Source organism: Ovis aries, chromosome 24 (assembly GCF_016772045.2).
Source record: "Ovis aries strain OAR_USU_Benz2616 breed Rambouillet chromosome 24, ARS-UI_Ramb_v3.0, whole genome shotgun sequence".
NCBI classification, from domain to species: domain Eukaryota; kingdom Metazoa; phylum Chordata; class Mammalia; order Artiodactyla; family Bovidae; genus Ovis; species Ovis aries.
In genome coordinates, this window is record NC_056077.1 from 10,567,735 (window position 1) to 10,589,370 (window position 21,636).

The window sequence follows — 21,636 nt, forward strand, 5'->3', positions numbered from 1 at the left end:
ACTAGCATGAGGAATCCAAAACATGACGCAAAGGAGCCTGTCCACAGAACTGACTCACTGCGGCCAAGCGGGAAGGGGAGGGGTGGGGAAGGACTGGGGTTGGGATCAGCAGACGCTAACTATTCCATGTAGGATAGATCAACAACGCGTGTATGGATAGCACAGGGAGCTATATTCCATATCAATAACCATAAATGAAAAGGGATATTTTTAAAAAGCATATGTATAACTGAGTCACTTTGCTGTACAGCAGAAATTAACACAATATTGTAAATCAGTGACATCCTTACTTCAGAAAACAACAAAAGGATTTACACCAGGTTCCCTGCTGGGAGAAATATCAGTAACCTCAGATGTGCAGATGACACCACCCTTATGGCAGAAAGTGAAGAAGAACTAAAGAGCCTCTTGATGAAAGTGAAAGAGGAGAGTGAAAAAGTTGGCTTAAAGCTCAACATTCAGAAAACGAAGATCATGGCATCCGGTCCCATCACTTCATGGCAAATAGATGGGGAAAGTGGCTGACTTTATTTTTCTGGGCTCCAAAATCACTGCAGATGGTGACTGCAGCCATGAAATTAAAAGACGCTTACTCCTTGGAAGGAAAGTTTTGACCAGCCTAGTTGCTGCTGCTGCTAAGTCGCTTCAGTCCTAGCGTATTAAGAAGCAGAGACATTACTTTGCCAACAAAGGTCCGTCTAGTCAAGGCTATGGTTTTTCCAGTGGTCATGTATGGATGTGAGAGTTGGACTATAAAGAAAGCTGAGCGCCGAAGAATTGATGTTTTTTAAGTGTGGTGTTGGAGAAGACTCTTGAGAGTCCCTTCGACTGCAAGGAGATCCAACCAGTCCATCCTAAAGGAGATCAGTCCTGCGTGTTCATTGGAAGGACTGATGTTGAAGCTGAAACTCCAATACTTTGGCCACCTGCTGCGAAGAACTGACTCATTTGAAAAGACCCGGATGCTGGGAAAGACTGAAGACAGGAGGAGAAGGGGACGACAGAGGGTGAGATTGTTGGATGGCATCACCAACTCAGTGGACATGGGTTTGGGTGAACTCCGGGAGTTGGTGATGGACAGGGAGGCCTGGCGTGCTGCAGTTCATGGGGTCGCAAAGAGTTGGACACGACTGAGTGACTAAACTGAACTGAACCACACCTTTGCCTCCAAACTGAACTGACCACGTCATTTTATTTATAAAGATGAATGCAAATGGCATTTTCCCATCTGTCTCTCATTTCTTGTCACCGTTGACAGAAGGTCAGAATTTGTTGAATTGTACCCACAGTTCAAAAAAGACCTGGGTAGCAGGTGGACTATAACCTCACTGAAGCTACAGCAAAGAGACACGTTCACTATTTTAAGAAAAAGTACAAAGGCTCCATCCCACAGGAGGGAGGTGCCACTTGGGCCAGGCCCTGCCATCTTCACAGTGAGCAGAAGGGGGCTTGAGACAGGGGGGTTCTGACCTACCCGGCCAGAAGAGGAGCAGAGGCTTGGGTAGGGAGCAGATAAGAGAAGCCCCGTCTGTTGAACACACACCCAGGCCAGCCCATGGTAGCCTCACAAGGAGGGTCCCTCTGTCAGGTGTCAGAGCCAAAGGTCATAAGCCGACCCCAGGTCATGCATGTGGAACCTGGGGACCACGCTGTTTCCGGTTGCCCCACTGCCTGTCAGACAAGTACCCCTGACTCCGGTGGCTCCCACCTGCCCGCATTCCCACCTGTCCTCACCTGTGTGATCACAAGACCCCCTAGGCTACCCACCACTCCTTGCCAAGCCCTGCCCACTAACTTGAGACCCTCCCGGGTGCCAAAGGCATACACCCGTTACCTCCCAAGTGAGCCACGTTCCCCCTCTGGGTGGCAGAGAGGTGGGATGGGTCGCCAGCACATACTCGGAGGAGAGAATGCAAACTCCCAGGCGGTCCCAGCCCCCAGAGCTGTGACTGTTCCTGGCCCTGCCTCTGGCTCGAAGTCTTGACTGACAGTCTGGACTCGATTAGTGGCCTTCTGGCTGCAACTGGAGGTCTGTTTTATGCTTTTCCTGCATAGTCCCCCCCAGAGGGAGCTGGCCTGGTCCTCAGTCACTCGCCATGCTTCCGTGCTGGGCTTCAGGCTCAGGCTGTGACTTTCTGGACAAATGCCTTAGATCTGAAGCCCAGCCTTAGTCCTGTGTGACCCTGGGAAGCCCAGTAGCCTCGGCACTCAGCCTGGGAGCAGATGGGCCCAGCACTGTGATGCTAGGGTGTCCCTGTAGTAGCAGGGGATGGTCCCACTGTCCATCTGTCCCTGCCAGGTCAGGCCGCTGCATCCCAAAGGGCAGAGGGGCTCTCAGAGAGGAGGAGCGCAGGACTTACACCCAGAGGGGGCCCCCAGCAGGCCATGTTTGAGCCGGTGGTACTCGGCCAGCACGCTGGTCCCATACAGTGCTCGGAGTGGCCGCAGCAGCAGTTCTTCCACCAGGTGGCTAGTCACGCGGGCCACATCCAGGGGCTCGTCCCCTGCCGGCAGCATTGGCAGCGTTACCACCACTGAGCGGTCCCTGGAGGGAGCACAGAGGAGCTGGGAGACCCCAGCATGAAGGCCTCCTGACCCTTCCCAAAGTGCCTGATGGCCCAGGCCTCAGAAAGACAGCTTGCCTCAGTGGGGTGTCTGGAGGGCAACTCAAATTCAACAGGCCAGAAAGGAGCCCCACGCCACTCACTTTCAGCACAGCAGGCCGAACAACAGCCCCAAAGACGCCCAAGCTGCTGAAAGGCTACATCATCTTAGGTGGCCAAAGGGACTATGTAGGTGCGGCCACACTAAAGATCCTGAGACGGGTTAAACATGTGCTCACTGGAATCACAGCGGACCTTGGAAGAGGAAGGAGGAGCAGAGGAAAGATATAAGGACAAAGGTCAGAGGGGAGAAGCTGCTACACTGCTGGCTTTAAAGATGGAGGAGGGGCCACGAGCCAAGGAAAGGTGGCCGGTAGAAGCTGGAAAAGGGAAGGAAAGAACCTGAAATTCATTTTGAAATTCTGACCCCTGGAACCACACGATAATGCATCTGTGTTGCATTAAGCCACTGAACTTGTGGTAACTTGCTACAGCAGCCATAGGCAACTAGAAAAGCTCTAAGCTGATCCCTGTACCCTAGTCACCCCCCTTACTCCACAGATGAACCCTCCACCCTTTCAATATCAAAGCCAAAACCCTTGGAGTCATCCCTGCCTCTTCTCTTTCACCACCTACATCCAATCTGTCGGCCAGTCCTACAGGATTGTTCAGAGTCTGACTGCCTCACACTCCTCCATGGCTGCCACTGCCCGGTGCAGCCACCCTCCCATCTTGCCTGGACCATTCTAAACTGGGCTGCCCACTTCTGTCCCCCGCTTCCTGCCCCCAGTCTTTATTCTCTACATGGGGGCCAGAGGGATCTTATTAAATGAAAGGCAGAGCATGTCCTCAGCTCAAAACCTCCTGTGCATTCCAGAGGCCTGTTATCTCCCTAACTGCTCCCCTCCACTCCAGCTCCCCTTGGCTTCCTTCATATTCCTCCAGCAGCAGGTGCATTTGCTCCCCCAGGCCTTTGCACAGGCTTTGCCCTCCTCCTGGAACTCTCTTCCCATGACTCCACCCAGCTCACTTCCTCGCCCTTCAAGGCTCAAATGCTGCCTTCTCACTGAAGCCAACCATGGCCTCACTCTTTAAAATGCCCCCATCGGCGTCTTCCCTTGCAGTCTAGCGGTTAAGACTCTGCGCTTCCACTGCAGGGGCGTGGGTTCAGTCACTGGTTCGGGAACTCAGATCCTGCATGCTGCGCCATATGGCCAAACTAATCAATTCATTTAAAGATTAATGTTTAAAAAACGCCTCCATGTCCTTTTTTTTCCCTGTAGCATTTAGATAACGTACTAACTCAGGGGTTTCTCAGGTGGCACGAATGGTAAAGAACCTGCCTGCCAATGCAGGAGACGTAAGAGACATGGGTTTGATTGCTGGGTCAGGAAGATCCCCTGGAGAAGGGAACGGCGACCCACTCCAGTATTCTTGTCTGGAAAATTCCATGGACCGGGGAGCCTGGTGGGTCACAGTCCATGGGGTCACAGAGTCGTACCTGACTAAGGCGACTTGGCACACACACTACCTCAAAGGTGGGTAGACTACAGTCTGTAGCCAAATCCAGCCTGTGTCCTATTTTTGGACAGCCTACAAGCTTAGAATGGTTTTGATATGTTCAAAGAATTCTTAACAGAAACAAAAGACCAAGGCTACATGAGGGGCCAGCTAGCTACAAAACCTGTACACATCACTTCTCAGGCCATTTACAGGAAGGCTTGCCACCCCCGAGGGGCAGATAACCTGGTCACTGTTTCCCCAGGCAGCCAGGGGGAGGGCCAGAACCTGTCCCACTCACCACTGCATCTGCAGCGTCTAAAACTCCACCTGCTCAGAGAGAGCGCTTGTAAAATATCTGCAGAATGAAGACCAGACCTCAGTTTTCTGATCTGTAAAATGGGGATGAAAATGCCTCTGGAAGGGGAGCGGATGAGGTAGAAGGTGTGCCTGGCTTGGGGCAGGGCCTCGGAGGGGAGGAGTCACCTGGCCGAGAAGCTGTACAGGTGCAACAGGGGTCTGCAGAGCCGCCTCAGTGCCCGTGAGAGCGCGGCGTCGGCCCAAGACAGCATCCGGTGGGCGGCCTGGAAGGGGTGGGGGCCACAAGAGCAGTCAGGGCCATCCCCGCCTGAGAGGCCGCCTCCCGCCCCTGTGCCCCGCCTCACCAGCTCCAGGGCGCCCCCTGTGGCCTCCAGCGCTGCCCCGAGGGGCCCGGACCCCCAGGTGCCTGGCGTCCCGGACACCCAGGCCTGCAGCTGCCGCAGGGCCTCCTCTGCCCACTCCCGCCATACACCATCCAGGGGCTGCACCGTCACCTCCAGGTAGGCGTCCTTCAGCGTGGCCAGGGGCCCTGCAAAGGCAGCCACCACCCCCCTGAGGCCTCCCAGGCCTGGCGGCAGGTGCAACGCTGCTGGCTGCCTCCCAGGCCCACGCAGGGAAACCAGCCCGCCTCTCCCAGATGACCCGGGCCCCCAGGAAGGAAATAGAGCCTGCAACCTAGAATGAGGTGGCAGCACTAGAGACTCTGGACGTCCACCCAGCAGGCCCAGACTGCCCGTCTGCAAGGCCCGTTCACAGGGCAGCCCCTGGCTGGATTCTGGGGGAGTCCTACCATTCCCAGACCTAGTGAGAGGGCCTTCCTGGGCCTGGGGTGCACAGACAACACGCTGAACACCCCCTTTCCTTCTGTGAGTCTGGGACATCGGTCTGTGCCAGGCAGGGGCTCCCACCTGACCACCTCGCAATGAGGAGCCTGGGTGCGGAGCCTCCAGTGAGCTCCCTTGGCAGCTATGTCTGGCACGTGTTGTCGCAATCTGAAGCTGGGGGTGCTGAGGGCATTCTGTGCGCCCCCACTGGGGGATGAGTCTGGGAGCTCGTTGTGGGGGGGGGTCTCCCTGGAGCCTCCTCTACACCTGTCCCTCCACAGCCTGGCTCTGTTTCTTGGCCCTTCGGCTGCAGGTGCAACTCCAAGCTGAGAGCCGAGTCCTAGTGAGTCATCGAGGCCAGGGTGGCCCTGGGATTCTGACTAGACACACAAGCAGGGGTGAGAGGACACTGAACGGCCAGTCTGGCCCAAGCACCGGCCAATCTCAGGATGGCCACCCTGGTGCTGGGCAGGGTCCTGGGGTCCCCCACTGGGCCAGCTGTCAGCCCTGGTGCTCCCGGACCCTGGGAGAGGCTGGAGGGTCCCGGTGTCGCCAGGAGGGCGCTAGGGACAGCAGCCGTCACAACCGGTGTGGCCTCCCTGGGGCTTATTGCAGAGCCAGAAACAGGCCCTGGAATCTACAGCAGTGGGCTTCGCAGAAATAAAGCCGTACGCCCTAAAGAATTCAGGCAGAGGCTGAAGAAACTTGGGCAGAGGTCCCAGAAGAAATAAGGTGGTGAGCACGAGGGATGTGAGCTCGGAGACCTACAAGAACGGACGCGGCTGGCTTCCCCAGCGGCTCGGTGGTTAAGAATCTGCCTGCGGTGCAGGAGACGTGGGTTTGGCCCTCAGTCAGGGAAGATCCCAATGCCGTGCACTGCAACTGTGGAGCCCGGGAGCCGTGAGTACTGAGCCCATGTGCCGCAACCACTGAAGACCCCTCAGCTAGAGCCCGCGCTCCGCCACGAGAAGCCTGTGCGCCACAGCTAGAGAGTAGCCCCTCTGCCCCGCTCGCTGCAACTAGAGGAAAGCCTGCCCCGCAACAAAGACCTGGCCCAGCCAAAAACAGCAATAAATCAGTAGGCTCATTCTTTAAAAAATGCACACTGCTCCCCAAGTCTGAAGAGTGTAGGTCCATGAGAAATAAGGCAGAGGACTCTAAAGGAAGTTGGGGTGCAGGCCCGCTGGAAATCCGGTGGCCTTCCTGCTTGAACCAGTGCCCCGGGCCAAGTGTGAGGGGCCTGGGTCAGGGGCCCTGGGGTCAGGCGTGGATCAATCGGGGCACGGTCACACCCCTTTACCCCTGCACTCACGTTCTAGCTCCTTCCGCAGCTGCTCCAGCCCCGCCCGCAGCCTCTCCAGGGAGAGCGGCATGTGGAGGGTGAATGCCCGTCCAGCGGGGCTCAGGCCCCACAGCGCGGCCACTGCCCGGCCACCGTCCCGCACGGCCCCCAGCCCTGCCTGGCACAGCCGCAGAAGCGGGCCGGCCATGCCATCCAGGGCGCCCGCTGGCTGCACCTGGGCAGGGAAAACAGAGGCCGGATCAGCGTGAGGGTCTGGGGCCACCTGCACGCCTTATGTCCTCAGAGGGGGCCCCAGACAGAGCAGAGCAGCAACCCCACTCAGCCCCACACTCCCTCCCTTCTCTAGCGACACCCCAAGTACATTCTACCTACCAGGCGCTGGAACTGTCTCACGTAGGCATCCAAGCTGTGGATCCTCTCCTCCAGCCCGGCTTGCGCCTGGGACCCGAGAGCAGCCAGCCTGGACTGCAGACACAGAGGGACAGGCTGGCGCCCCGGGAATGCAGCGGGCAGAAAGCTCTCGATGCCAGCAGCAGGGCAGCAGACCCGCATGCCACGCTACGGGCTGTCTGCCTCTGCTTTCCTTGGCTCCACTGGACTCGGGGGGCCTGGGCCTGTGGCCTCAGGGTGGGGCTTGGGTGGGGGTGGTAGGAAGGGCCACCCCTCCCCCGCCCCCAGCCATCTTACCTCCACGTGGCCCAGCAGGGTCCCCTGGCAGCCGCGTGCGGCCAAGCGGAGGCTCTGGTTGGCAGCCTCCAGGGTCAAGCGAACCAGCGGCTGGACGGGCTGCCCTCGGTCCCAGAACAGGGCCTCCACCTCTGCCGCCCGCCTGTGGGTGCAGGCCCGCAGCAGCACGCTCTCCTCTTGGCTCCCTGGGGCCAGGAAGGGACCTGCCGCTGAGCCCAGGACTCGTCCATCCGCCTCCCAGCTGCCCACTCCTCTGGCACTCCACAGCCTCCTATAGCTCCCCACTGCCCACAGGCAGAGGCTCAATGGCCCTGGGACTTGAGGGCCTCAAACTGAGCTGCCTACGTCAACCTTCGGACCCCCCACCCCACCCCCAAAGCCTGGTTTCTTCCCCATCCCCACACCCACCTCTGATCCAGACCTTCCGCCAGCCTCTGCTGGCATCACAGTCAATCCAGGTGGCCACGGAGAGCTCCTCTCCTCCTGGCTGGGGGGGCGGCCACGAAGCCCTACCAGGGTTGCCTTTGACTTTTGAGCTCGCAGCTCCCCAATCTCTGACTTCTCCTGGGCCAAGCTGAGCCCCACTGAGCCACACCCAGAGCCTCCACTCACCTTCCTCATGGGCCACTGAGGCCTGGAGGCAGTTCAGGGCCCGAGACACCGACAGCCTTACTTTCTCATCCCCGTCGTCCACGCTTCCCTCCAGATGGAGCAGGCTTCGAGAAGCCGAGGTGGAGACGCGGCCCAGCAGGCCAAGCCACTGAGCTCTGGGGCCACGGAGCTGGGGGAGGGGGCAGAGGCCTGAGTGGGGCCTGGCCCCTGCCCTCTGCTGCCCCAGACCTGGGGAGAGGTGGCTGGGGAGACAGGTTGAACCTTCCAGGGGAAAGGCAATGCCCACCCCACCCCATACCTTCAGGAGCAAGCGCCGGGTCCCCCTCACCCCACAACCCTGCCACAGGCCTCAGCTCATGCTCATGCGCACTCGCTCAGTCATGTCTGACTCTTGCGACCCCATGGACTATACCCCGCCAGGCTCCTCTGTCCATGGAATTCTCCAGCCAAGGATAGTGGAGTGGGTTGCCATGCCCTTCTCCAGGGGATCGAACCTGGGTCTCCCACATTGCAGGCAGATTCTTTATCGTCTGAGCCACCAGGGAAACACAGGGCTCAGAATCCCTACCGACTGCATAAATGCTTATTAAAATCCACATCCAGGGACCTAACTGCGCACGGACACAGCATCCAGATGGCTTAAGAATTCCTGATGCTCAGGCCTCACCCCAGAGATTCTGACCTAACTGACTGGGGGAGGGGCTGGGCCCTGGCATTTTAACATCCCCAGCACCTGGGTGTGTCCCCCGCCCGGTGAGGTTTTCCGTGTCTGTAGGACAACCACTACAAATGTCTCTGCAAGGTCAAGGAGACATGGTGGGTGGCACCTGGCATAAAGGCTGGGCCACTGAGCAGTTCGTCCCAGCCCCTGTAGCCACCAGCCTAGAGGGGAGGGGACACAAGACAGGTGGCTGTTCAATCACCAAGTTGCGTCCCACTCTTAGCAACCCCATGGACAGCCAGTGGAACGACTGGCTGGAACAACTCATGACAGACCAATAAAACAGTACTGAATGTGTGTGCTCAGCCGCGTCTGACTCTCTCGCGACCGCATAGACTGTATGCAGCCCTCCAGGCTCCTCCATCCACGGGACTGCCCAGGCAAGAATACTGGAGTGGGCTGCCTGTTCCTTCTCCAGGGGATCTTCCCTACCCAGGGTGGGGCAGAGTCAGGAAAACCCTCAGCGGCCTAAAGGGAAGGAACCCTGAGGGAGACCCAGGGGGAGGGGAGGCAGCAGGCTGACTGAGATGCAGTTGTGGGGGAGGCGAGCCCCCTCAGGCCTGAACTCAGCTCCTCTGTATTCTGGTCCAAATACTGCATCTCCCAAGCTGTGCAGCCCAGAGTAAGTGTGTTACCCCAGTTTCAAAATCTGTAAGATCAGATGTAGAACAGTGGTTCTCAAAATTTATCAGGAATCAGAATTCCTGTGTGTGTGTGTGTATTTGTGTGAATGTGTGCAGGAGGTGTGTTATGGGTTGAATTGTGTTCCTCAAAAAGACTTGATGGAACTCTACCCCTGGTACCTGTGAACGTGGGGTTACTTGCATGTCTGTCCTTTGCAGATGAAATACATTTGTGATGAAGTCATATAAGGACACCTAAATCCAATGACTGGTGTCCTTACAAGAAGGCCAGGTGGGGACTTCCCTGGTGGTCCAGTGGCTAAGACTCCATGCTTTCAGTGCAGGGTCCCAGGTTCAATTCCTGGTCAGGGAACTAGACCTCATACCACAACTAAGACCCGGTACAGCCAAATAAATAAAATATTAAAAAAAAATACTGGAGTGGATTGCCATTTCCTTCTCCAGGGGTCCCGAGTTCAATCGCTGGTCAGGGAACTAGATCCCACATGCTGCAACTAAGACCCAGCACAGCCAAATAAATAAAAATAAACATTAAAAAAAGAGAAGGCCATGTGCAGACAGAGGCAGAGATTGGGATAATGAAGCGACTCCTGGATTGCTGGCAGCCCCTAGCAGCTGGAAGAGACAAGGAAGGATCCTTTCCTGGAGCTTCTAGAGGGAGCATGGCCCCGCTGACACCTTGATTTTAGCCTTCTAACCTCCAGAACTGTGAAAGAAGAAATCTCTGCCGTGTTAAGCCACTCAGTTGGTGGGTAATTTGTTAGCCATAGGAATCCAATTCAGGGTGCTCGCAAAACATGCCGTTTCCTGAGTCTCCTTCCAGCAGATTTCTGAGTGGGTGGGAGGAGTGGTGCCCAGGAATTCCTAGGAGACTTCACAGGCTCGGGCAGTGAGCCTGGTGCGGTGGGAGGGGCGGGGGCGGTGGGGGAAGGAGGTCACGCATCTGCACACCACACCTGGGGTATTCCTCGTAGAAGGCCTCCTGCATCTGAGCTCCATCCTAGTCACTGAGTGGCTGGGGCCCCAGCAGCTGCGGTAAGTGCCTGCCCCCCTGAATTTTGTCCCTCTTCTCCGTTTGGTGTGAACACCAAACCAGGCTGGGAAAGCCCTCCCCGTGCCACAGACCCCACAATGGAGCGAGAGGGCCTGGGCAAGGGAGAAGCTGTCAAAGGCAGCCACCCACGGGCTCGGGATGGAAGCAGAGGGACCAGCCGCTCCCTGACCACCCACTGCGGGAGACGTGAACCTGGGGGCACTGGGATTACACATGTGGGGGCGGCTGGCGGCCTGGCTGGCCAAAGGAGAAGTGAGAGCCAGCCTTGGCAAGCCTCAGGAAGGAAAACGCTTTTGAAACCATCACAGCTCCTGGGCTCGGAAACGGGGGCTGGGTGAGCTCCAGACACAGAACGCCTCGTCCAGCTCTGGACACTGGCAGGAAATGCCCTGCGCATGAGCACTTCTTGTGTGTGTGTGCCGTGTGAGCTCTGTCTCTTTTCTTCCCAACACTTCTGCAGAGGAGGTGGGATTTGTCCCCATTTGACAGAGGGGAATACTGAGGCTAGTAAAGGGAAAGTCACAAGGTCAAGGTCAGGGAGACACAGAGATAGGCATATGGCAGCACTGATGGGGCACCTACTGTATACCCATGCTGTGTGGGTGGAGAGGAGGGGTGCCCAGAACCCCACTGACCACCTTATGAAATATATCTGACCCCCACTTACAGGTAAGGAAATGGGGCTCGGAGAGGTCCCTTTCCAATACCGTTTGGCCAGATGAGGGCAGAGCAGGTATTGAACCCTTTCTACCTCCCTGGGCTGCCAGGAAAGGGAGAGATTAGAGAAGACTGGGCCAATAACAGCCAATAATAATAGCAGCTGGGGTTTCCCAGGTGGTGCAGCGGTAAGGAATCCACCTGCAGATGCAACAGATGCAGGTTTAATCCCTGCGTCAGGAAGATCCCCTGGAGTAGGAAATGGCAACCACTCCAGTATTCTTGTCTGGAAAATTCCATGGACAGAGGAGCCTGGTGAGCTACAGTCCATGAGGTCACAAAGAGTCAGACACGACTGAGTGAGTGAACAGACTTATACAATAAAAGAAGCTAATTCTTAGTGCTGGCTTTGCACCCGGCTCTGTTCTAAGAAATACACACGGTAACATATTTAATCCCTACAATATTAATCCCATGGGAGGTAGGACAGGTGCAGTGATTACCCCCACTTTACAGGTGAGGAACAGGCACAAAGAGCAGAGGTAAATTGCTAGCTAGGAAGAGGTCGGGCTGGGGTTCAAACCCAGGCAGTCCAGCCATTGCCTCTTGGTTATGGGAAGGGCTGGTGTTGGGGCAGCAGAGGAGCTGTTTTGTCTTGGTGGCAGAGGGTTGGGGGTGGGCAGGTTCAGGGAGTCCCACTATGAGTAAGCTCAGGCCCCCTCCGAGTGCCTGTCTGCAGTTCCAATACTGGCCACTAGATGTCAGGGCTGCCCAGTCAGTGGTGGTCCACTGGCCAGACAGGGAAAGATGGCCATCAGGGTCTCTTCCTCTGGGGCGGGCAGCCACCTTACCTCCAGCTCCCCGGAGTAGTCATGCGTCCGGGGCCTGCTGTGGTTACGGAGCATCAGGCTGAGGTGCAGGCTGTGATCTGGGTCTGGGGCAAGGCCTAGCTGGCATCTGGAGTGTAGCAGGAGCTCACCACTGCCCAGGGTGTGCTCCCCAGAGACCAAGAGGGCCTGGAACAAGAAAAGGGGATGTCGGCGGTCAGGGAGGCACAGGAGCACAGCTTCCTCTTGCTAGGCCCGGGTCCAGGCGGCAGCCCCTCACAATAGCCTATCCCAGCCTCCACTCCTGCCCCACCCTAGAGCCCCTCCTCCATTCCACCTTAAAAAAAGAAAATGCAAATCAGACACTGTCCCCATGCTCAAAGCCTCTGTCTTCCCATTGCGCCTGGAGGAGAAGCCGGTCTCCTTGGCAGGTCCTGTGGACGTGCATTATCTTCCTAACCTCACCTCCTTGCTCTCTCTGTAAAAGCCATCCTGTGCTCCTCAAACACCCATCAGCATGCTCCGGCCACAGGGCCTTTGCACTGGCTGGTCTCACCGCATTCTGCATTTGTCCCCTCTCCCTGCTTCGTTCTTTCATAGCATTCACTACCCCTGTCTTGTTCATCTTCTACCCACGGGACTCAGCTTCGGGAGGGCAGGCACCTGGTCTGTCCCTTTCACCGTCCTTGTCCCTGCACCTAGAACAGAGCCTGCATAAGAAAGACCCACAAATGCTCTCTGAATGGATGGACAGATCGGGGGCTGGCAACTTCGGCTCATGGGCCAAATCTGGCTCACCGCCTGTTCTTGTAAATACGTTTTTATTGGGACTGGCCATACCCCTTCATTTACACGTCCTCCACGGTGGCCTTCACGGCAGAATGGCAGACTTGAGAGGCTGCAACAGAGCCCATATGGTCTGCAAGACCTGAAATGTTTACTGTGACTTCCTTGGTGGCCCAGTGGTTACGAATCTGCCTGCCAACGCAGGGGACACAGGTTCAGTCCCTGGTCCGGGAAGATCTCAGTTGCCACAGAGAAACTAAACCTGGGCGCCGCAACTGCTGAAGCCCTGGTGCCTACAGCCCAACGCTCTGCAACAGAAGCCACCGCAGGGAGAAGCCCGAGCACCGCACCGAGAGCGGCCCCCGCTCGCTGCACCTAGAGGAAGCCCTCACGCGGTGACACAAACAAAGACCAAAGCCCCAGCACAAACAAAAGTAAATTGTTTAAGTAAGTAAAATATTCACTACCTGGCCCTTTGGAGGAAAAGTTTGTGACCCCCGGGACTGTTAGAGAGATGAGAGGATGTGGGGGATGGGAAAGGGGAAGGACGGATGGAAGGGAGGAGGCTGGAGGACGGGGAGGATGAAGGAGTGGATGGATGAACGGGAGGATGGGTTGGAGGGTGGGTAGGTGGCTGGCTGGCTGGCTGCCTGGCTGGCTGGCTGCCTGGCTGGCTGGCTGCCTGGCTGGCTGGCTGGAAAGATGGGTAAAAGGTGGGTGGAGGAAGGCAGAAAAGACCAATCAACTAGCTAACAAACCCAGGGGAATGTTGGGGGATAGGGGTCCCAACCCCTCCCCCTAACAACAATGAGAACAGCAGCTTGGTTTACGTGTCAAGCACTTTCCCGGAGCCTCACCTTAAATCTCCCCATCACCTCACGTGCTGGAACCAACCGTGTCTCCCATCCCTCAGATGAGACACCAGATGCTCAGAGAGGAGAGAGCCCTGCCCAGGGCTGCCTGCAGGCCTGGGCAGACCCGTGATGATGGGACCCGGCTCCCTCACTCACACCCCTGCCCTGGGTGGGCACCCTCCTCTCTCTTCACCCCTGGGTCCCTGGGCCCTTCCCCAGGGACAGACTCACCCTGGGCAGGTGGCAGAGCCCCAGCTGCAGGGAGTGGCGCAGCCAGTGGGCATGGTCCGTCTCCACGTCCCCCTGGAAGCTCTGTGTGGAGCAGGGGGCCCCGAGGACGTGCTCCAGCACGGCCTCTGCATGGATCCTGTCCGGGAGGGACGGCTGGTGCCTCTGGAAGGAAGAGGGCATCTTGGGATGGGGGCTCATCCCAGAAGAGAAGGAGACCCTCACGAGAGGAGAGGAGGTGCCTGGAACCCCATCAGAGCCCCGGGCAGCCCCACAGAGGGCGTTTACACTCCGGGCAGGACCTCTGTTGGGAGACGGAGGGGCTGTGGGCCTTGGAAACTCGGAAGGGACAAGGGCACTTCCAGGCCAGCTGCCCTCATCTCTCCACGGCCCAGCCCCTGCCCCAGGCTCTGCAGAGCAGCACTCAGTCCATCAGGAGCCCTGGGCAGATGGTGACGCTGGCGAGACCTTGACCCTGACACCTCTGGGAACCTGAGCTCCCCACCTCCCCCTACCCTTCTCCGGCAGCCCACTGGGCTCACCCACTCCTCTGTCTGCTCCCTGGGAGTGCTTGCCTCATGCCGGGCACCTTGCTTTCCTGACCTCCCAGCGCTTTCACGACATTACAGTCAGGGAAGGATACTTGTACCCATTTCACAGATGAGAAAACCAAGGTTCACAGTGGAGAAATGCATTGCCCGGGGCCCCCCAGCACAATGAGCACTTATACCCAGGACCCTATGGCCCCAGAGCCAGGCACTTTCTGCAGCCAGTGGGGCTACCCAGCTCCCCAGGCCTCACCTCGTACGTCAGGTTCTGCTGCACCCGGCGTCCATCCCAGGACAGATCCAGCCACTCGCTGAGTACAGCTGGGGTCTGCGTTAAGGCCCCACAGGCCCTGAGGGCGCCCAGGCCCCAGGTGTCCTGGAGCTGACAGGGAAGAGGATGGTGGATGTGACTGGGGAGCAGGGGGGCAGCACAGGGCCCGGGGTTTGGGGGAGCCCGGTGCCGGGTTGGAAGGGCAGGCAGTGCGTACCTGCCCCAGGGAGGCAGCCACGCAACCATCCCAGGAGGCGCTCTGCGCCGGGGACCTGTCGGCCCAGGTGAGCTGCAAGGCCAGCGGCTGCCCTCCATTCCAGGCAAGCTGCACCTGCATGGAGACGCAGCCAGTGGCAGGAGGACGGGAGAAGTGGGGCGGAGGAGAGGCTGAGGTCCCCCCATCTGTGTGTCAGGGTGGGGAGGGAAGAGGGAGGGAGAGGTGCAGAGCCTGGGCGGGGGGAGGTGGAGAAGCTGGTGGTCCCCTGCCCACCCTCTAGGGGATGGAGGTGGCAAGCGGGAGTTGAGACAGACTTCTCTTCCGGCTCATGCCTGTAAGAGCGCAGAGCCACGCTCAGACTGCAGACCCGAAGTGTTTACTGGGTGGAAAAATCCCCATTCTCAACACATTTCCCAGGACAGGGAAATCTGAACCCCTACTGGGGCCTGTGGGTCGAAGCCCTAAGCTGCAATGTGACAACATCAGGAGGTGTTGGGAGGCGATTAGGGTTAGATGGGGTGGGGTTGGGGGGGGGGTCACGATGGGATCCATGCTCTGTAAGAAGGACCCCACAGAGCTTACTCCCTGACATGTGAGGACACAGAGAGAAAGCTTCAGACCAAGAAGACGGCTCTTACCAGAACCTGACTGTGCTGGCGCCTTGATCTTGGACTTCTAGCCTCTAGGCTGTGGTTTAAGCCACCCAACCTGTGATGTTTTGCTATGGCAGCCCCGAGCTAAGACAGTTGGTCTGCCCCCTCACCTGACCTCAGCTCTCCTGCCTCACCAGCCCCCACCCCATCATTTCCTCCGTGCTGGTCTTAACTGCCTCTGGCTCCTCCTGAAGCTCCCAGCCTGTTCCCACCTCAGGGCCTTTGCACTTGCTGCTCCTCCAGCTCGTCCGGGCTCCCCTTCATCCATGGGTCCTCAGCTGACAAGCCACCTCCTCCATGAAGCCCTCTCTGACCACCCCATCTAAAGTCCCCTCCCCACCGGGCTCCAGTGACTCTCTCTCTTAGTACCCTCCTTACTTTCTTTATAGAACTTATCACAACTCTTAATTTTTTATTCACTCATTCTCTTTTGCCTGGCACACACTGGCCTACTGTCTCCCATTTCATAGAAAAAAAAAAAAACACCTGAGGCTTAGAGAGGTGCTGAAGACTGCCCAAAGCCTCCCAGTCAGATGCAGAGTCCAAGCTGTCCTGTGTGAACCCCTGCAGTGACCAGCTAAACAAACCAGCGCATCAGTGATGAACCAGACATGCTCGCGAACTGCTCCTCCCACTAAAATGTGAGCTTTATCAATGCAGGGACTACGCCTGCACCTCAACATGTCCTGGAACACATTAGGTGCTTAATACAGTCCCAGTGAAGGAATGAATGCATGAAGGCCCCCCTGGGGTTCCAAGCTTCAGGACACTGTGATTCCAGAGAGGTCCTTGTCTTTGATGAACAAACAAGATCCTCCTCCCCCAAACGTGGTCCCAGATGTCCCACCCGTGGCCTCAGCCATGCGGCTCACCCACCCCCAAAAGCCATCTACCCAGGGCCCCGCGGCTGCTCCCTGCTCACCTGCCGGCTCTGCCTGCCGCCTCTGCTCTCAGCAAGGCCACTGGCCTCGGCCCGCCACCAGGAGAGGCTGAAGGGGTGAGCCAGGGCCAGGCGGGCGGCCAGCTTGCCCTTCTCCCACCGCAGAGAGGAGGACAGCGCCACCTGGGGAGGGGACAGGCTGAGCAAGAGGCCTCCCCCAGAGAGGCCCTCCCCACCACCCAGCGCAGGTCACCTCCTTCATCACGGTCAAGGGAGTGAGGGCTGCTGGCCCACCACTAGGGGAGGTCCTCTGGGAGCTTCAGCCCATTTTTCAGAGGAGTAAGTTGAGGCTTGGAGAGCAGCAGATAGGGACAAGCATATGACGGAGAGGGGACTGCGGGTTAGAGGCATTTCATGGGTCTGAGTCCCAGCCCTGCCTTTCAGTAGCTCCATTCCCTTCTGAGCTTCAGTTTCATCTATGAAACGGGGCGTGGCTGCCTGGCACACAAGAGGCCGTCGCTATGTGTCAGCCACTGGTCTTCCTGTTATCATCCAGGTGGTGCTGGGACCCAGGCTCCCTCCTCCCCGCCAGTGCTCTTCCTGTGGTCCTTTGGGGACCGGGGCTCAGCCCGGTTGGCCCCATAACGCTCCTCGGGCAGGGCAGGGCCCCTAGTGTCCCGCTCAGGCCACAAGGTGGGCTTCCTGGGTCCCCTTCCAGCCTGATGCCTACCTGGTCCTTGCCGTCCCAGCCCACAACCAGGTCATCCTGGTGACGGCGTGTCGAATGCTCGGAGGTCAGGCGGAAGCTGCAGTGCCGTGGCAAGGGCAGGGGCAGCAGGTGGATGAGCTCCACTGGGCAGGGAGGGGCGTACAGGGAGGGGTGGGGGCATCAGCTTGAGGCCAAGAGGGGGCCAGGGGCCACTTCGGGGCCACACACGCATGTAATCTGCACAAAACTCAGAAGCTGTCCCCTCTCTTGGTCCCCATGCCACTCAACAGTCCATCAGCTTCCTCATGAGAGCCCCACGCCAGGACTTCTGCAAGGAGGCCTTGTATCTCCTCCATCAAGAGGCGGAATTTGTTGCCCTGGCCCTGGAACCTGGGCCGGCCTCGTGACTGGCTTGTAGAATTTGGTGAAGTTGACACTGTGAAACCCCAGCTTCGGCCTTAAGGCCTCAGCTCTGTCTGGCTCTCTGGGACCCCTGCCCAGCCATCATGAGATTAAACCCAGGCTGGCCTGCCGGATGCTGACGCCACACAGAGGAGAGCCTGGATGTTTCAGCAGAGACTGTCCCGGACCAGGTGACAGCCAACCAGCCCCCAAACAAGTGAGAAAGTGCAGCCGAAATCAGCAGCACCACCTATCCAAGTTAGGGCCTGACCCTGATGCGTGAGCAAGACCAGATAGCTGCCCACAGGCTCATTAGCAGTGATGAATTCTTACTACTGTAAGCCACTGAGTTTGGGGTCATTTGTTACACAGCAGTAGCTGACAGATACGCCTTCCAATATCACTCTCAGGTCCTTCACACGCATGGTTACCCCGGCCACTTTGAATGCTCCACATCCGCCTGGTCACACTCAGCTACTTCGTGCTCTTGTTCCACCCTGGAGTACAACACAGCCCATTGCTGAGACCTCCTTGCCCTTGATTTTTTTCCTTCATCTCTGAAGCCTGAGTCCAGCTGCCCTGACCTCCGGAACTGTCTGACTCCATCCCGTGAGGCCACCAACTGCTTCTGTCTTCCTAGACCCCCCAGAGCAGGAGTCCACCTGAGACTCCACTGCAGACAAAGACCACCTTTGAACCCTCTGGAAGGGGGCTGTCCCTACATGGACCCTGGGGAGCTGTGCCCAGAGGCAGTGGCTCTAAGCTGGTCACCAGTCCAGGAGTACTGACCACATGCAGAGCCGCTACCCCTCACTCCCCCTGCCCAACCCACTGCTTCCTGCACCCAGTAACTACACAGCAGGGTCCACAGGCTGCTCAGCCCATCCGTGGGCCCCTTGAGCATGCATATACTCACACGCGCACACACAGGCATGCACAGCAAACACTGCTTGGTGTGCTGAGGATCCTCTTTTTCTCTGCTTTGCAGGGCACACATGTGGCAACCCTGACCCTGGGGAACCCCACTGGGCCACCCACCAAGCCATGCCCACCCCGGGCGAGGGTCTGCACTGCGTCTCCCGCTTGGCAGGCCAGCAGGTCAGTTTCTGCTCTGTGTACGCAGACTCCTCAAACACAAATTGACAGCCTGTGTGTCTGCAGGGCCCTTGGGGATGGGGCTGTTTCCTGGAGGGCCTCAGGGGATCACGGGTGCCCTCGCTGGGACCACACTCACCTCCCCTGCCAACCTGCAGTCTGTCAGCCTCAGCTTGCAACCCCTCGGGGATGCAGGGGTCGCCACGTCTTCCACATGCTAACCTCACCCTCCTGTCTTATCACACTCAGGAAAAGCCCCAGCTCCTTGTCAGAGGCTGAGACCCTGTGTGTCCTGGCTCCCCTAACCTCTCCCACCTCATCTCCGCCCCTCTGCTTCTCCCATCAGTCCACTCCAGCCACAAAGCCTGTTCCCACCCCAGGGCCTTTGCACCTGCTGTTCCTCCTCTTCCACCCACGATGATCTCCCCAGAGCTTCACCTTCTTGTCACTCAGGGCTCAGCTTGAAAGTCACCTCCTGAGAAAAGCCTTCCCAGACCACCCACCTGGAGGAGCTCCACCCCTCCTCCCCCCAAACCAAACCCTGCTTGTTTTCATAGGCGTTCTCACTCCTGGAGACACTCTGATGTTATCTTGTTCGGTATGTGTCCCTGCTCACAACCCGCCTCCCTGAGATCTGGGACCTGGGCCATCCTGCTTCCCAGTGGACCCCCAGTGCCTGGAACAGTGCCTGGGATAAGCAAGCACTCAGTGATGATGCTCTGAGTGAATGGGCGGATGCGTGGCACCTGGGAGACTCACCCTGCAGACCAAGGGTCCCAGCGGGCTTGAGGAAGGGCATGGAGAGGCTCCCACTGAGGTTCCCTTTGAGGGCCATGCCCTGCCCGTCCCACAGCACTATGTGGTGCAGGACTTGGGTGCCACGGGCTCGCTCGTATGAGGTCTGAAGGACCAGCTCCCCAGGAAGGGCATGGAACTGGGGAAAAAAAAAGAGATGGAGCTGGGTCACTGGGAAGCCCAGCCCATGTTCCTGCTGAGGGTAGCAAAGGAGAGAAGCTTTCAGAAAAGGAAAGACGAGAAACAAAGCTCTAATTGTTTACTGGGCTGGTAGATAATGTAACGGAGTGGAGCAAGGGGGCGGAAGGGGTATGACAAACCAGAGACTGATGCCCCCTGAGAAGAGGACAGCCGCCTCTCAGCTCCACTTCCAAGCTGTGTGGCCTTGGGCTAGTTTCCCAACCTCTCTGAACCTCAGGTTCCTCATCTATAAACTGGGGTAAGAATAATAGTGCTGACTTCAGTGAGACAAGGGGAGTGATATGCTCAGCTCAGGGCTGGACCCATGGGTGGTGCCACGAGGGGCTGCTGTGGTCGGCAGAAGGATTTCTCAAACATTTAATGAGCTGGTGTGATGTTCCTGACCCAGGGCTGGGGGTTGGGGGACAAAGATAACCAAGACTGACCCTGGCCCTTCAGGGACTCCAGGCTGGTGGGGAGACAGTCACAGAATTAGGAAATGTAAGGTAAGGTGACAAGAGAAGCCATGGAAGATATTCAAGGGGGAAACGGAACACAGAGAAAGAGGCTGCCTGACAAAACAGGGAAGGGCATTCTAGGCAGAAGGAACAGCCTCTGCGAAGGCTCAGCAACGGGCATTCTTCCTAGCTGTTGGGTGCCACAGGAGGATGGTGGAGGAGACTTTCACGGGGAGGAAGGGAGTTTACTCTTAAATGTCTCTAAAGCCCATCACTACTGCCCCCATCTCGGTCCAAGACACCATCATTCTTGAGACTCTCAGTTCAGTTCAGTCACTCAGTTGCATCCGACTCTTTGCAACACCATGGACTACAGCACACCAGGCTTCCCTGTCCATCACCAACTCCCAGAGTCTACTCAAACTCATGTTCATTGAGTCGGTGATGCCATCCAACCATCTCATCCTCTGTTGCCCCCTTCTCCTTCAGCATGAGGGTTCCCAGTGAGTCAGCTCTTCGCATCAGGCGGCCAGAGGACTGGAGTTTCAGCTTCAGCATCAGTCCTTCCAATGAATATTCAGGACTGATTTCCTTTATGATTGACTAGCTTGATTTCCTTGCAGTCCAAGGGACTCTCAAGAGTTTTCTCCAACACCACAGGTCAAAAGCATCAATTCTTTGGCGCTCAGCTTTCTTTATAGTCCAACTCTCACATCCATACATGACTACTGGAAAAAGCATAGCTTTGACTGGACGGACCTTCGTTGGTAATGTCTCTGCTTTTTAATATCCTGTCTAGGTTGGTCATAGCTTTTCTTCCAAGGAGCAAGCACCTTTTAATTCCATGGCTGCAGTCACCATCCACTTGAGACTCTGCTCACGGCTGACTCACTGGTGCCTCTGCTGCCCCCTGTAGGTCACTCGCTGCACAGCGGCCAGAGGAGTCTGAAAGGACCCTTTGGATCAGGGCCTCAAAGGCCTCCAATTTCAGAGAGGATACAACCCCAACCCCTCTCTGTGGCCTGACACACCCTGCGTGATTAGATTCCCACTCCTGCCTGCTCTTTCCGCCTCACCCATCCTGCTCCAGCGCAGTGGCTGTTCTTCAAACATGCCAAAGTCATTCCTGCCCCAGGCCCTTTGCACATCTTGTTCCCTCTGCCTGGAAGGCCCTGTCACCAGGCTTCCAAATGGTTAACTCAGGCTAACTCCACTGTCACCTCCTTAGGGGGCCTTTTCTGGCCTCCTAAATAGCTCCCCAGTCATTCCCGCTCATATCACCCCATACTGCAGGCAGGGTCTTTACCATCTGAGCCACAGGGAAGCCCTTTTCTATACTAGGCATCATCATCTGGTATATTTTTCTTATTTGATTTTCTTTATGTTGTTGGTCAGTCTCCCCACTTTTGGTGGTTTCTTAGTCACCAAGTTGTGTCTGACTCCTGCGTGACGCCATGGACTGTAGCCCACCAGGCTCCTCTGTCCATGGGATTTTCAGGCAAGAATAGTGGAGTGGGTTGCCATTTCCTTCTTCAGGGGATCTCCCTGACACGTCTCCTGCCCATGACTCTGATGCTTTGCAGGCGCAGTCTCCCCACTAGACTACATTCGATGAGAGGAAGGGCACATCAGACTGCTCTAAGCAACATCCCCAGCTTCTGGAACAGTGTCTGGCCTGGCACCTAGTACATGCTCAGTAAATAACATGAAAGGGAGGGAGAGAGGGAGGGACAGGGGAAGGGAAGAAGGGACATTGAAACCAGCTGAGAATCCATTCCAGAAAATTCTGCCCATACCACAGCCCTGC

General features: G+C 57.3%; 1 protein-coding gene across 3 annotated transcripts in view; it reads right to left on the reverse strand.

Annotated features, from left to right (window-relative positions):
- LOC105604659 (uncharacterized) overlaps positions 1-21,636 on the reverse strand; it is a 166,254-nt gene that overhangs the window by 18,348 nt on the left and 126,270 nt on the right. For all 3 annotated transcript variants that reach the window (XR_009598382.1, XM_060405888.1, XM_060405889.1), the window contains exons 51-64: positions 19,156-19,330; positions 16,921-17,042; positions 16,233-16,373; positions 14,658-14,771; positions 14,423-14,551; positions 13,625-13,786; positions 11,778-11,942; positions 7,851-8,019; positions 7,239-7,423; positions 6,924-7,016; positions 6,561-6,765; positions 4,769-4,953; positions 4,590-4,687; positions 2,361-2,545 (exon numbers count right to left, since the gene is read on the reverse strand). Coding sequence is in view for 2 of the 3 variants with exons in the window: in XM_060405888.1 (XP_060261871.1) it covers positions 2,361-2,545; positions 4,590-4,687; positions 4,769-4,953; positions 6,561-6,765; positions 6,924-7,016; positions 7,239-7,423; positions 7,851-8,019; positions 11,778-11,942; positions 13,625-13,786; positions 14,423-14,551; positions 14,658-14,771; positions 16,233-16,373; positions 16,921-17,042; positions 19,156-19,330 (2,128 nt within the window). In the remaining variant the exon portion in view is untranslated. The remainder of the gene's footprint in view (positions 1-2,360; positions 2,546-4,589; positions 4,688-4,768; positions 4,954-6,560; positions 6,766-6,923; positions 7,017-7,238; positions 7,424-7,850; positions 8,020-11,777; positions 11,943-13,624; positions 13,787-14,422; positions 14,552-14,657; positions 14,772-16,232; positions 16,374-16,920; positions 17,043-19,155; positions 19,331-21,636) is intronic.